The sequence below is a fragment of the Conger conger genome, chromosome 6, assembly GCF_963514075.1.
Source record: "Conger conger chromosome 6, fConCon1.1, whole genome shotgun sequence".
In the NCBI taxonomy this organism is placed as follows: domain Eukaryota; kingdom Metazoa; phylum Chordata; class Actinopteri; order Anguilliformes; family Congridae; genus Conger; species Conger conger.
The window spans coordinates 37,246,484-37,261,189 of NC_083765.1; the positions used below are offsets into that span (position 1 = coordinate 37,246,484).

Below are 14,706 nucleotides of genomic sequence, written 5' to 3' on the forward strand. Positions count from 1 at the left end.
TGATGCCTTCTTTCAATTCTATGGTATTACATATTAGTACTGTTAGGACATGGAAATAACTAGATGGCTATATCCCAGTACATTAAACCATAGAATTTAAGGAGGGTGTACTTTCTTTTTCTAGAATGGCCTTTACACTGAGGTTTTGCTACATGGGAATTAGAGTAACACTGGTACCTGAGGCTGGATGATAGACACACCAGTCTCAGTCACTTTCATGCATGAACTTTATTCATACATTTTAATTACACTCAACGTACACACGAAATGCAAAAATGGCAGCTGCAGGTCTACTGCTTCTCACATGGGTTTGAGTGACACTGTGGTGACTCTTGAGGCACTACTGGCAAAATTTGCATACAACTCACACAGCTTACAGCAGATTTTGGGGGGTCTCAAACTTGAAACGTGTACAAATCAGCCATACTTGGTGGGTCTACTACCTGAAGTTCTCCTTCTGACCATATGGTGCGTCTGACCAGAACAGTCCCCTGTCTGACCAGATTTTATGAGTCAATACACAGATACTCTTCCTATCCGATATGTGAGATTCCGTATGCAGACGTCACTCCTTACTAAACATATCTAGAAGTCTGTGTGTGTAAAGTTTGTCCTCTCTGGCCTCAGGGCAGCACAACAATCTTCTTCTCCAGTTTCTGCACGGGGAAGAGAAACTTCTTCATGACATCATCCAGCTCTTCCAGGGCCAGCTGGGCGTGGAGCACGGTGACATCATCACTGTCTGTCCGCACCACACTTTTCAGTGCACGGTAAAGATCCAGTAGAACATCGCCCAGGACCTACCGTCCATTAAGGAAAGAGAAAGAGAGGGAGCTTGTACAGGAGTACAGGAGTATGTACTACACAGGAGAACAGGTGTATGTACTGTACAGGAGTACAGGTGTAGGTACAGTATATGAATAGAATAGAATAGCTTTATTGTCATTGCACAGTACAGAGCAACGAAATTACAGTTGACAGTTTCATCCTGTCCAAGAAACATACAGAGGCCATTTCGTGGCCAACATGGGGAGGGAGACAGGAGCAGGAGAACTATCATTAGATAAGAAAGAAACAATGGGGGGAGATGAGGGAAAAAAATACAACTCCCCAAACTGGGCTCCTTTAGCAGGGCCCAGTGTACACATGTATGTACTGTACAGGAGTACAGGTGTAGGTACAGTATATGAGTACAGGTGTATGTACTGTACAGGTGTGCAGGTGTAGGTACAGTATACAAGTACAGGTGTATGTAGTATAGAGGAGTGCAGGTGTAGGTACAGTATATGAGTGCAGGTGTAGGTACAGTATATGAGTGCAGGTGTATGTACTATACAGGTGTAGGTACAGTATATGAGTGCAGGTGTATGTACTATACAGGTGTAAGTACAGCACATGAGTACAGGTGTATGTACTATACAGGTGTAGGTACAGTATATGAGAACAGGTATATGTACTGTACAGGAGCACATGCGTATGTACTATAGAGATGTACAGGTGTCGGTACAGTATATAAGTACAGGTGTATGTAGTATACAAGAGTGCAGGTGTATGTACTATACAGGTGTAGGTACAGTATATGAGAACAAGTGTATGTACTGTACAGGTGTAGGTACAGTATATGAGTACAGGTGTATGTACAATACATGAGTACAGGTGTATGTACTATACAGGTGTAGGTACAGAATATGAGTACAGGTGTATGTACTATACAGGTGTCGGTACAGTATATAAGTACAGGTGTATGTAGTATACAGGTGTAGGTACAGTATATGAGTACAGGTATATGTACTATACAGGAGTGCAGGTGTATGTACTGTACAGGAGTACAGGTGTATGTAGTATACAGGAGTGCAGGTGTATGTACTGTACAGGAGTACAGGTTATACAAGGTACATGAGTACGCAGTCTCACCTGTGTGGTTTTGTCACTCAGGCCCCTCAGCAGGAGGGCGATGACGTGCACCGCAGCCCTGCGCACCTCCACCTCCCTCTCCGTCTTTATCACAGCCGTCAGACAGCAGTTCAGCTGAGAGGCGCAAAAACACACACACACACGCACACGCACACACACACGCACACAAATAAAATACCTGCATATAACAGCCACCGTTCCACCGCTCCTCAACTGAGGGAGCAATAGCTCTACCTCTCAGATTAGACCCAAAATGACTGGCTGGCTGACTGCTGCTCACCTCCTGAGTGAGGGGACCCAAAGAGAAGTTCAGTCTCTGGCAGAGTTCCCCCAGGTTAGACAGACTGCTGGCCCTGACGCTGGGATCTGCATCCCTCACCCCTCGCAGGAACACACCAATCAGGGGCCGGCCGTGGTGGGGAGCCAGGTCACCTGACGCGCACGCGCGCGCACACACACACACACACACACACACACACACACACACACACACACACACACACACACAGAGGAGGGAGGGTTACATACAAAGTGGTTAATTGAGATGAAATGTGCAACATGCAAATGGCAAGTTTTCATATTTAGCAACTGAAAAACAATTTCACAGTTCACATCACAAATGACCATTAGCAAACATTTATTTCCACGTCACAACAGGTTTGCTGTTGGTTGAGTGGCTCCATCTCATGTTAGCATTCACTCAGTTGACCCTCAGAGGGGACATTAGGCTTTTGCGAAATATCAAATGGGGGGCAGCTAGTAGGCTAGTAGCTAAGGTACATGACTGGGACCTGGAAGGAATGGTGGTTCAAGCCCCGGTGTTGCCACAATAAGATCCACACAGCTGTTGGGCCCTTGAGCAAGGCCCTTAACCCCGCATTGCTTCAGGGGGGAATTATCCAATCAACTGTAAGTCGCTTTGGATAATAGCATCAGCTAAATATGAAATAATTAGTATTATTTATCATGTGTGCGGAGGTCTCACCCAGCGCCCTGCTCGCCCTCATTAGCACCTCCCCCACTTTCAGACGCGTCTCCAGGGAGCATGCCTCGGGGGAGGGGCCCGTGGCTCCGCCCCCGAACTCCTCCAGCAGCCTGAGCAGGACCGTGTCGGGGGAGGAGTCAGCCAGCACCGCCAGACCTGGGGAGAACAGCAACACCGTGAAACAGAGTTAACAGAGAAATAACACAGTAACAGAGGGTAAATAACACTGAGAGAATATCGGCGATAGAGTAACGCGGATAGTTACAACGGACAGTTGTAACAGACAGTAAGACAGGAATGGATTAACACTGGCTGAATAACCGAAAGGATGAGGGGGAAGGGGAGGTAGGGAGTGATGGATGGAGGGAGGGAGGGAGGGAGGGAGGGAGAGGGACAGAGTAATGACGAGATAGAAGAACAGTGACAGGGAGTAAGTCAGTGTATTACACACTGATCTTTATTTTAGCCCCAGTGCTGGTGTCGTGTTAAAGGAATTGAACCTGAAACCTCACAATGATCCAAAGTCTGCTCACCTTGAATAGCTGAAAGATACACAAAGGAGTCCTCGTGGTTCAGATTCTCCAGAAACAGCTGCAAGGCACAAGGTTACAGGCACAGGCACAACATTCATTAATAATGTAAGAAAAGAGCAAATGCAGGCACGCACCTACCCATCCACACACAAATACACACTGTGACGATACAAAAGTGCATACACATTCACGCATTATATGCAAACTCTCTCTCCCTCTCTCTCAAACACACACCCACACACATGTACATACAGACACACTCACATACACTCCCATTCTCTCATACACAGAGTCTGTCTCAGGTGCACGCGCACACACACACACACACACTCACTCATTACATTACATTACATTATTGGCATTTGGCAGACGCTCTTATCCAGAGCGACGTACAACAAAGTGCATACCCATAACCAGGGATAAGTTCGCTGAAAGACCCTAGAGGTAAGTACAATTTCAACTGCTACCTGTACAACAAAGATAAGGACAAGGGCCATTTTTTTTTTTTTTTTTTTTTTTTTTTGAACAAACAAACAAACAAACAGAGCAAAAGTCACCAAAGTTAACTATCCAAACACTGCTTACCTAGCCAACTAAAATACTGATACACAAGTCAGAGACAACAATTAAGGTTCACAGGGAGGTAGGGAGGGATGGGGAGAGGTGCTGTTTGAAGAGGTGTGTCTTCAGCTTGCGCTTGAAGGTGGGGAGGGATTCTATAGTTCTGACCTCAACGGGGAGTTCGTTCCACCACCGTGGAGCCAGAACAGACAGTAGTCGTGAGCGTGAGGTGGAGGTTCTGAGAGGGGGAGGTGCCAAGCGGCCTGTGGAGGCTGAACGAAGAGGTCTGGCAGGGGTGTAGGGTCTGATGATTTTTTGCAGATAAGCTGCAAAACACACACACACACACACTCATACCTATACTGATACTCTCTCTGACACGCACACACACACACACTCATACACACACATACCCATACTTATACTCTCTCTGACACGCACACACACGCACTCTCCCACACTCCCACACACACACACACACGCACGCACGCGCTCCTGAGTGACACTCACAGTCAGCACCCTGTCCTGGGCCTGCAGGGCCTCCAGGCTCCTGTCCTGCAGGGCTCGGGTCAAGCTCCTCAGCGCCACCGCCCGTGTGGGGACGTCTGGATCACAGGCCTCCAGCAGACACTCCGAGAACGCCCTGCTGGCGGGCGAGGACCCCCCGCTGCCCCCTGTTCCCCCCTCACTGACCCTGGCCCCTGTTCCTCCCTCACTGACCCTGGCCCCTGTTCCTCCCTCACTGACCCTGGCCCCTTTTCCTCCCTCACTGACCCTGGCCCCTGCTCCTCCCTCACTGACTGTGGCCCCAGTTCCTCCCTCAGCGCTGATGGGACTACACCCTGCCGAGGGCGGCAGCGACCTTTCCTTCCCCCCAGCAGACCTATCCGCCGTCCTTAGCTCTGTACCAGGTGTACTGTGGGAGGTTTGGGGACTGGACGTATCATGCACGGGTCGGGGAGTATGCGTGTGGCGTGTGATTTGGGGCACGGGGGCGTCCTGCACGAGTAGCGGATTGGCGGTGTCCTTGCTCCGTGTGACCTGGGCCGCCGAAGTGCTGCGGGTCCGCTGTGGGATACGGGCGCGGGCTGCCTGGGTCACAGTGTCAGGGCAGAACGCCCCATGCGTTGCTATGGCTGCACGCAAATCAGAGGCCAGCTCCTGGATGACTAGCTCTGGGTGCTTCTGGGAAATGTAGTCCAGAGGTGGTAGCAGCAGTGACATGGAGGCACGGTCCTGAGAGGTCAACTATGAGAGGAGAATTATTAGCTCAAATATCAAAGCAATATCCCAATCTCGGAAACATGAGCCCCATTTAGCAGCAAAAACACCCACCAAACAAACATCTCTGCAATACCCCAATCTTACAAACATCAGCCCCAGCCACCAACACAAATGCGTATGAATCAAAAGTCATAGCAAACAGCCATAACTTCCAGCAGTACTGCTCTAAACCTGTGGCGTTGGGGCAGATGTACAGGCACACCGGTGTTCACACGGGCAGTCTAAACCTGTGGCATTGGGGCAGATGTACAGGCACACCGGTGTTCACACGGGCAGTCATACCTGCATGTCCCCCGCCAGCAGAGTGGCCACCAGGCCCATGCCCATGCTGAGAGTCTGAGTCTCTACAGGACTGTCACAGCCTCTGCCCACAGCCACACAGGCCCTCTCCAACAGGGACACCATGAACCCCACCACCTGGGGGGGGAGAGAGAGGGGGGAGAGAGAGATTGCTGCCTTCAGTAAATTGCTAACTTCATCAGATCTGTAATAGAGCCATTTATTCACATAGCTGTTACAAGGGAGAGAGAGGCTGGGTCAAATACCACACATACACGTACATATACATGTACATATACACCTGGGAGAGAGAGTCTGGCTCAGACAGAACATACTGAATACATGAGCAAATACACATGGGATACTCAAGAATATGTACAGTATCTCTGATATACACACATATACACATACATACACACCAACACATGCTGTGCCACACGTGTGCACATGCACACACACACATGCATGTGCTCACACACACACATGCATGTGCTCACACACACACACACACACACACATACAGTGTTTAGACAACAACACTACACACAAAAGTCTCCATGTTTAGCCAATGGCCTGCTCTCCTCGGGGTCAGCTGACCTGGGTGGGCTTGCGCAGCAGCAGGGTGTGGGAGATGCCCTCACACACGGCCGCCAGCACCTGCAGCAGGGCCAGCCTGCGGCCACGCCCCTCCGTGCTCTGCAAAAGATGCTCCTCCAGCTCCAACAGCGTCATGGCCGACGTGTCCACTTCCTGCTCCTCCCCAACTTCCTCCTCAGCAGCCCAGCCCGTCAGCTCCTGCAGAGGACAAGAGCAGTCTTACAACTCAGACAGCCAAGGCACATATCAATACAAGTATGCTGATCTGAGATCAGTACGGCATTTCAGCTCAGAATGGATAAGGCTTGGCTATGGACAATGGAAAGCTAATCCCTGATCATCTCTCCCTTTCCGCAAATCTTCATGAATTTGGGACTAGATGCACTTGCCTGGCTGCTGGGGAAACAGTATTACTGTAGCAGTGATACACTGCCAGGAACATGCCAGTTTGGACATTGGCCAGATTCTCAGAGCATATTGTATATGTATATGTTGCATGTGTACGACATGCTTAACATGTGCTCTGTCTTACGACTAAACCACGTACCTGCGCGTCATTTTATATCTCAATCACCCCTTTGAACCTTAAACTAGAGCTGCTCAACTACGTTCATCCAGATCATCCTGTAGGTTTTCATTTCAACCCTAATTTGACACACCTGATCCTACACATTAGCACCTCAGTGAGATGGAGCTGTTGAACGAGATGTGCTTTGTTAGGGTTGGAGTGAAAGCCTGCAGAACAGCTCAAGGAACAGGTTTAGGCAGGCCTGCCTTTGACCCATTACACAGTTGATGTGAGTAGTTACATAATATTGGCTGCAATACCGGGCAGGTTATTGGCATGTCATTGACAAGAGATTAAGGCCTGAGAGATTGCTGTGAACCAATCATAGTGTTTTGGCAGCAGAACACAAATGCGCTTGCACACTTCAACTCTGTCCAGCAGAGGGCAGCACCTCAAGTAGCTCCAGGAAGAAGTCTCCAGGCAGGTCCTTGTCTTTCATCTCGGCTAGCAAATGAACCAGGCACTCCACCTGCCACTGCTCCCCTGACACCTTATCATACAGAGCCTCATCTTCATCACTAGAGAGAGGGAGAGAGAGAGGGAGGGAGGGAGAGAGGGAGGGAGGGAGAGAGAGAGGGAGGGAGGGAGGGAGGGAGGGAGGGAGAGAGAGAGAGAGGGAGGGAGAGAAAGAGGGAGAGAGAAAGAGAGGGAGAGAGATACATGGCCCATTTAATATCCACGGAGACCTAAATTCTGCAGTCATGTAACTCAATATATGAAATGTGTTTTTAGCATAATCAGTATAACTGCTACCACAGGGCGTATAGCCGATCTTTCCTCTTTTTTTTTTTTTTCTTTTTCTTTAATCATACCCGATGCCAAACGCAAGAGGCCACCAGAAAAACATCCCTGATATCTATTGGTGTTATTAAGACAGCCAATCAGCAGCAAGCCCTTGCAGCTTTCATGTGACTGAAAAAACAAATCATATGACCACATAGAAGCTGTATGACCTTGCTGCTGATTGGCCGTCCTACCAACAGCCAATAGATATCAGTGATGTTTTTTTCCCAGAAGAATTTCACATGGGCTCTGACGTTTGGTTGTGTACAACTGCCTCAGGTAGGACTAAAGAAAAGAAAGAAAAAAAAGACCAATGCCCCAAGGCGGTGTTTATTCTCATTACGCTTAAATAAGAATAATACATTGCGCAGGCCGACATGTATAAACCTGCCATTCACCTGATCTGCTCTCTGGGTACAAGCCTGGCTCCTCCCTCACTGCCAGGAGAGAAGTGGAACCCTGGTGTGACTCCGCCCACTGGCGTTTGGAGACGGCACAGCTGCTTCAGAGCACTGAGGGCCTCGGCTGGCTCCGAGTGGCACAAGAACCACTGCAGGATCTCCCCACAGGGGGCGCTGAGGAGCACAGGAACACCACAGTGTGGAGCAGTGGTCAGAGCAGCAGTGTGGAGCAGTGGTCAGAGCAGCAGTATGGAGCAGTGGTCAAAGCAACAGTATGGAGCAGTGGTCAGAGCAGCAGTGTGGAGCAGTGGTCAGAGCAGCAGTGTGGAGCAGTGGTCAGAGCAGCAGTGTGGAGCAGTGGTCAGAGCAGCAGTGTGGAGCAGTGGGCAGAGCAGCAGTGTGGGGCAGTGGTCAGAGCAGCAGTGTGGGGCAGTGGGCAGAGCAGCAGTATGGAGCAGTGGTAGATGTCGAGCATTAGAATCAAACTGACCGTAAATGGCAGACGCTCTGCTTGCTGAAACAGTACAGAGAGAAGAGGACAGGAACGGTCTCTCCCAGAGCCTTCAACAGCACGGGAGACGGACTGTTACCAACCACCCAGACCTGAGAGAGAGGAGAGAGGGACAGACAGAAGGAGGGGAAGGAAGAAAGGGGGAAGACGGAGATGGGGAGAGAGGGATGAAAAGTTATGTAGGGAGGAGGTGGAAAGACAGAAAGTTGGAGAGCAAGTAAATGTCATAGAAAGACAAGAATGAAGAAAAATTAAGTTAAAGGTCATAATCTGTGACTTCGCTGACAAACACCCAGCCTTAGCAATGGTGAATATTTTACACATATACAGTTAGGTCTGTAAGTATTTGGACAGAGACAACATTTTTCAAGGTTTGTAATTCCTACACAATTCACTCGATATGGGTGTAAATACCCTCAAATTGAAGGTGCAAGTGCAAAACAGCACTAATTTGAGTATGTGCATCCATGTCCGGTACACTGTGTAGGAATTACAGCCCTTTAAAACCGTGTTGCTGTCCAAACACTTAAAGCTGTATGTTACTGTATTATTACATCACACAATGTCTAATATTATGGCAGCAATAGCGATTGATTTTGACAATTAGTGGATGCACTTATTTCAACGAACACCTTCAGGCTGAACAGGGGTGTGATGACAGAAGTAACCTGCGTTAGACTCACCTTGTACACATCCTCAACACTGCGCGTTAACTCCCACTCTGCCACACACTCAGGGGCCGGGAGACCCCCTGACAGGGGGAGAAAGAGGAACACGCACCCTAAGTCACAAGCAATGCTTTCATACAACACACCTGACCTAGGAGGGCAAAGCATGGGAAGCCAGCTTTGTTTGCAACAGTGAAGGGTGGGTATACTATTAATAGAGCCATCAGTGACCCCCCAGTCTGGTTCACTAGAAAACTGACTGACATGCTGACGTATCCTATACCAAAAGCTCACCGGCAACTGTTCACTGTCACACTGTTGCCATAACAAAGTAGCATATTGAGCGGGGAAAAGCGGGGACTTTTGAGAACTGACTGAATGCTTCCAAAGGCGCAAACTTGTCACGATAGATATTAACTGCAACTGACAGGTCTGCATCATTAAGAGCTCAACTCCTATCTTTCTGAAAAAGCACATAAATAATAAATAATAAGGAAAGAAATAATAAGAAATAAGGAGTTTCGGTTGGGGGTTTTGTTAAAAGTATGGGGAAAAGCTAAATAAATAAATAGCCCCCAGCTTTCCAGTGCTGTAAAAAAGCTCAATGTATTTTTGGTGTTAATGTGACTGATTTTGGTAGTGTAGGCTACATATTTGCTATAGTCTGCTGCCAGTCCTTAAGTCTTTAGCTGCTTCTCCATTGCAATGAGTGAAGCCGGGCGGAACAATTATTCACAGAATAGGATCGTACAGGTCGGGGTATGGATGCGCAGACGGGTGATGCAGCTCAAAAGTCACGGGGAAACCTTTTTCGGCCAACTTTTGTCACTCAGGTCACTCACTTAATATTTTACATAAATATAAATACACTGGTTTGTTGGAAAAGAAGATTGCTTACAAGCATAAAATTAATCATTTACTCTACTTCAGATTTGTACTGCTTTAAGAATTAAGAGCAGAAGTTGGTATAAAATCTCAGAACAAATCGACTCTTGTTATGAATACTTATGCTAACCCTAGTTCTCAAGTCCACCACACCCCTACACTGACCTGTCGGGGCCCCACAGCGGGCGAGAGGGGCCAATAGGGGGGTTAGTAGGTACTGCCGTGCAAGCTCCGGGCGCTCCTGCAACATGGTGAGCGCCGCCCTGGTGGCCACTCGCTGAAACTGCAGGGCTGTCAGCTTGTCTGGGAAGTGCAGGAGTTCCAGCACCTGAGGAAGAATAAAAACATTCTTCCTGCCTCTGCCTTTTTCAGGCATATTCAAACTCAACACTATCAACACTATTCAAGCTGGAACATGACCTCATTCTGAGGGAACGGGTTTTCGGTTTTACTGTGCTAAAATGTGTTAAAATGTATAACAACATTCAAGTCTTTTTTGTAAAGCAACATTTTTGCAATGTTTATACTTTCAGAAGAATATATTACTGACCACGTACACAGTCCCAAAAATTGTTTGATTGTTTATCAAAATATTTGTTGTAAAAACATTTGTGACAATGTTTTCCATTAAATAGAGAATACTACAGTACATATCTGTAGTTTTTAATTTAGGAGGGTATTACATTACATTACATTTAATTGGCAGACCCTTTTATCTAAAGTAAGTGCATACTGAACGTCATTGGAACAACTCCAGAGCAGGTCAGATAAGGCAGAATTCACACAAAGTATCAGGCGCCCGACAGCCCTGAAGCACCTACCTGTGGGCACACCTGCCTGTAGTACTCCTCCACAGAGAGGGCCTGCTGGGGGCAGGCTGCCAGGACCCTGGCTACCATGTCACACTTCCCCCAGTCTGATGCGGCAGCACCCCCTGCTGGACACAGCCAAAACAGGCAGGGCAAATTGGAGAACGAGGCTTTGTAACACCAAAAATGCCAAATGCCTTCAGTGACTTGTAAATACACACACACACCAATGCACACACAGGCACACATGCACACATACACACACACACGTACAGCGACGACTCACCTCCAGCTCCCTCGAGCACGGCTCGCACCACGGCCTGCACTCCGCAGGGCTGCATCAGCCTGTCTGACAGGAGTTGCCCACACAGCCTCCGCAGCCAGGGAGGGGCCTAGAGGAGGCAGGCGTGAGGCTGGGCTATATTCACACTGCAGCACCATCACACATCCACAGAGAACACAACTCTGCTGCAGAGATTACAGAAGCCACACTCACACTGTAGCACACATCCACAGAGAACACAACTCTGCTGCAGAGATTACAGAAGCCACACTCACACTGCTGCACCATCACACATCCACAGAGAACAAATCTCTGCTGCAGTCATTGCAGAAGCCACATTCACACTGCAATGTAAACAAAAACCACATCTAGTCTAATACAGACACAGTAAACCACATCAAAACCACATCCACACTGATAACAAGAGAACAAACTATTGAGAATTGCACTACAGTACAGCAAACAGAAACAATTATAACACTGTGGTAAACACAGAAACATCATTCACACTGATATTGATGCACAGTAAGCTGAACACAGAATCCACATACAAACGGCCAAATTCTGCTCAGGCCATCCATGGAAGAACAGTCACATTAGCAATAATCATGTGACCTTGCACTTCCATGTCCACCAATAAGATCGAGCCACAGTATACCTGCTTGGGACCACCTTGGAGAATCAGGAGCTCCTTAATGACAATTGGCTGGTACACTTTTCCCAGAATGCCCTGCAGTGCTTTCCTGCAGTTCAGGCGCTCTTCCATGCTGATGCCCTGTGACACAATACAATAACTGCTGTAGAACAGTCCATGGTACTTCATAAGAAGCACGCCAAATACATGAGTTGACATTCTGGACATGCACCCATCCCTCTTCTCCAAGTCTGCATTCCAATGTTGTTCTCAGAAGACAGTACTTATGATCCCAATCCCGTCATGCTACCACCAACTCAGAAACAGCACAAATTTGATCCATTCTGTCATTTGAGGATACCAGAAACATTATTCGTACTGATATTTACATAATCACGTTTCTACAATTATGCCTCGTTTACTTGCTTGAATCGTCAAACATTGGCCCATTTTCAAATTGCCCATCTTCAAAATTCAGCTGCAAGACTGCTGACCAGGGCAAAAAAGTTTTAATCCAATGTTAGAAACCTTATGCACAGCCAGAAAGTACAGCCAAAAAAAGTATCCACCAATAGCAACTGCTGTTATTCTACTGGTTGCTACTAACAACAATATTCCCTCCTCTCTCTTCAGCACATTTATATGGGGAGTCATGACCCCATTTTAGCAATTCCATAGAGACCAGACCTGGGTCAAATGTGTCATTTAATCAGGCTCAATTGTTCCAGGCAAGATCAATCGAGCACAGAAAAGTATTAGAATCCAAAACAATGACATATTTGACACAGGTCTGATACAGAGACCCGAGAAGGTACCTTGTCGCTCTCAGTGCTGGCCCCCTCTGGCCGGTGTGGACGGTAGCCCAACTGGCAGAGGCCCGCCATCACATCCCCCAGATGGCGGGTGAAGACCAGCGTGGCGAGGGAAGACAACTCCGCCAGCTCCAGCAGGGTGCTCGTTACGACCAGGAGCCGCCTGTCACAGTCTGCAGTCCCGCCCCCGCGCACCGCAGCATCCACGGCCGCCCCGAACGCGGACCTCCGCCCCAGGGGCACGCCCACCCCCGGGGCCAGGTAGGGGCAGAGGCCCAGGGTGACAACAAACTGCAGCGCTGCCCCCACGGCCTTCTGCTGGCCCACGCTGAGGACGTCGGGAGGGAGTGCCGGAGCCGGCTCGGGGAGCCGGGGCCCGGGACGAGGGCCCGTGACAGGGCGGAAGGCCGCCAGCAGGCGGGAGAGGTGGCGGGAGAGCCCAAGCATCAGGAGGAGGCACTCCTGCGTGAACCTCCAGGGGAGTTCCTGCGTCTCCTGGTACCACGGGACCCCACGCTCGTCCCGCAGAGTGCGCGCCTCCACCAGCCCCGGCTCTGCCTGCAGGCCAGTCTCCAGCCGCTCCAGGTTTGACTGCAGTGCGTGCAGCAGCGCCCCCTGCTGGGATGACTGTGCGCCGCTTACATGCATATCTACATGGGGACAATAGGACAATATACAGTGCAGTCAATTTGTATACTTGATGTACTAAACGTTGCAAAGAAGTTGAAATATAAGTCTATATTTCATCTTCAGGTGTAGCCTACAGTTCATTAACTATCATGGTTTGAAACGCGCTATGGTGACATTATAAACAGATTGAGCGAGTTTATCCATATTAGGTTGGATCTAAATGTAATAACAGCATATAGCCTAAAGTCTTTTCCCCAAAGACGTGTTGATCGATAGAATTGCGCCACCGTGGTAACAAGTTTGCGCTTTCGGGTCTGCCACTCATCTCGGTAAGAAGACAGGATTGCTTGTGTCGAAAGTTCTGCTACGAAAACAGGGTTATACCCCTACAACATAAACAAGTCAGGCAATATTCAAGGTAGGAATCAGCATCAGTTATAGTAGTATAACGTCTGCCATTCCCTAGGTTAGTAACACTCATTCTTAACAGCAAAACACTTTTCTTTGATGCGCTATTGACGTTCGAAAACTAAACATTGAATAAAACCATCTTCACCCCCAGTCAGAAGCAGGACTAATCTGAAATATCTACAACTTTAAGTTCCATCACTGTTCACACACGCACACACGCACGCCTTAATACCAGCAACACATCAAAATCAGTCGGCTTGCTACATTTATTCAGCCTTTCCATGAATTCCAGAAGCTTGATAACTGTGCAGCAATGTGATCGACGAACACTGTGAGTTGAGTAGCCAGATGCACTAGCTTCTCTCCAGTCCAAGCAAAAAACTACCCAGCTAGCCAGCTAAAGAACCTTCAGTTGATTAGCTAGACGTTTGTAAAATCACTGCATAACCTATAAACTACTTAAGGTACCTTATTTGAAACACGGTAATTACAGCATTAAGCTTGCCAATTTTCTGGCGAACTAGTTTCATAGACAGACACCATCGACCCTTCTCATGCATGTAGCTAACTTGTTAGCTAGCTACACAAATTGTTACAAATGAAAATACAGAATGGGAACTAATTTAAGTAGCAACATAATTCTTCCTGAACTGAACTGAACATCACTGACCTCCGGTAGGTTTTGTCAAGATACAGAGAGCTTCCACAATAGCAGCTGTCATTTTAAACGCGATTTCTCTGTGATACACAGATATCCTTCCCCAAAGCAAAATACAGCAAGCTCGTAGTGGCGCGTTCAATAATACGTCATTCTACATAATATTACTTTCTACCGCCTCCCAGTGGTACCCAACATATAACAGGGGTTGCAAAACCAGCATTTTTATTTCTGTTGAAATTAAATCACAAAACAAGTTAATGTTTTAGCTTCTAATCATATACAAAAAAAGAAAAATACAAGTACCCATGTTTAAACTTTCAATATTTTTTAATGACTGTAAAGCATTATTCTCACAGAATTTAATCTCACCCATTACTAGGCCCATACGGAATCTGATGACTTTTTGCGGCTTTTCTGCGGCGTTTCGTGGAAAATCACTTTGTTCAAGAGATGGTAACAAACGGCTGGCAGTTTAATTTTAGATAGGCCATCAGGCG

The 14,706-nt window shown here is 47.9% G+C and overlaps 1 protein-coding gene across 1 annotated transcript; it reads right to left on the bottom strand.

Annotated features, from left to right (window-relative positions):
- Positions 1-209: 209 nt before the first annotated feature.
- On the bottom strand, positions 210-14,329 carry tango6 (transport and golgi organization 6 homolog (Drosophila)). Its single transcript, XM_061246398.1, has 19 exons — positions 14,219-14,329; positions 12,511-13,157; positions 11,720-11,836; positions 11,065-11,170; positions 10,791-10,903; positions 10,135-10,297; positions 9,100-9,167; positions 8,396-8,508; positions 7,903-8,079; positions 7,113-7,239; positions 6,154-6,351; positions 5,560-5,694; positions 4,984-5,241; positions 4,504-4,677; positions 3,433-3,490; positions 2,900-3,055; positions 2,195-2,346; positions 1,915-2,028; positions 210-800 (listed from the first exon to the last, which is right to left on the bottom strand). The coding sequence occupies exons 1-19, from the start codon at positions 14,268-14,270 to the stop codon at positions 624-626; spliced, it is 3,105 nt and encodes a 1,034-aa protein (XP_061102382.1). The 5' UTR covers positions 14,271-14,329; the 3' UTR covers positions 210-623.
- Between the last annotated feature and the right edge of the window lie 377 nt (positions 14,330-14,706).

What these genes read in the sequence shown, in the direction of transcription:
- tango6 (XM_061246398.1), bottom strand. Translation starts at nt 14,270, where the DNA reads ATGACAGCTGCTATTGTGGAAGCTCTCTGTATCTTGACAAAACCTACC. An exon ending in CGTGCTCGAGGGAGCTGGAG is followed by an intron (nt 10,904 to 11,064) that starts GTGAGTCGTCGC and finishes TGTGTCCAGCAG; the next exon opens with GGGGTGCTGCCGCATCAGAC. An exon ending in GAGGGCGAGCAGGGCGCTGG is followed by an intron (nt 2,347 to 2,899) that starts GTGAGACCTCCG and finishes CGTGCGCGTCAG; the next exon opens with GTGACCTGGCTCCCCACCAC.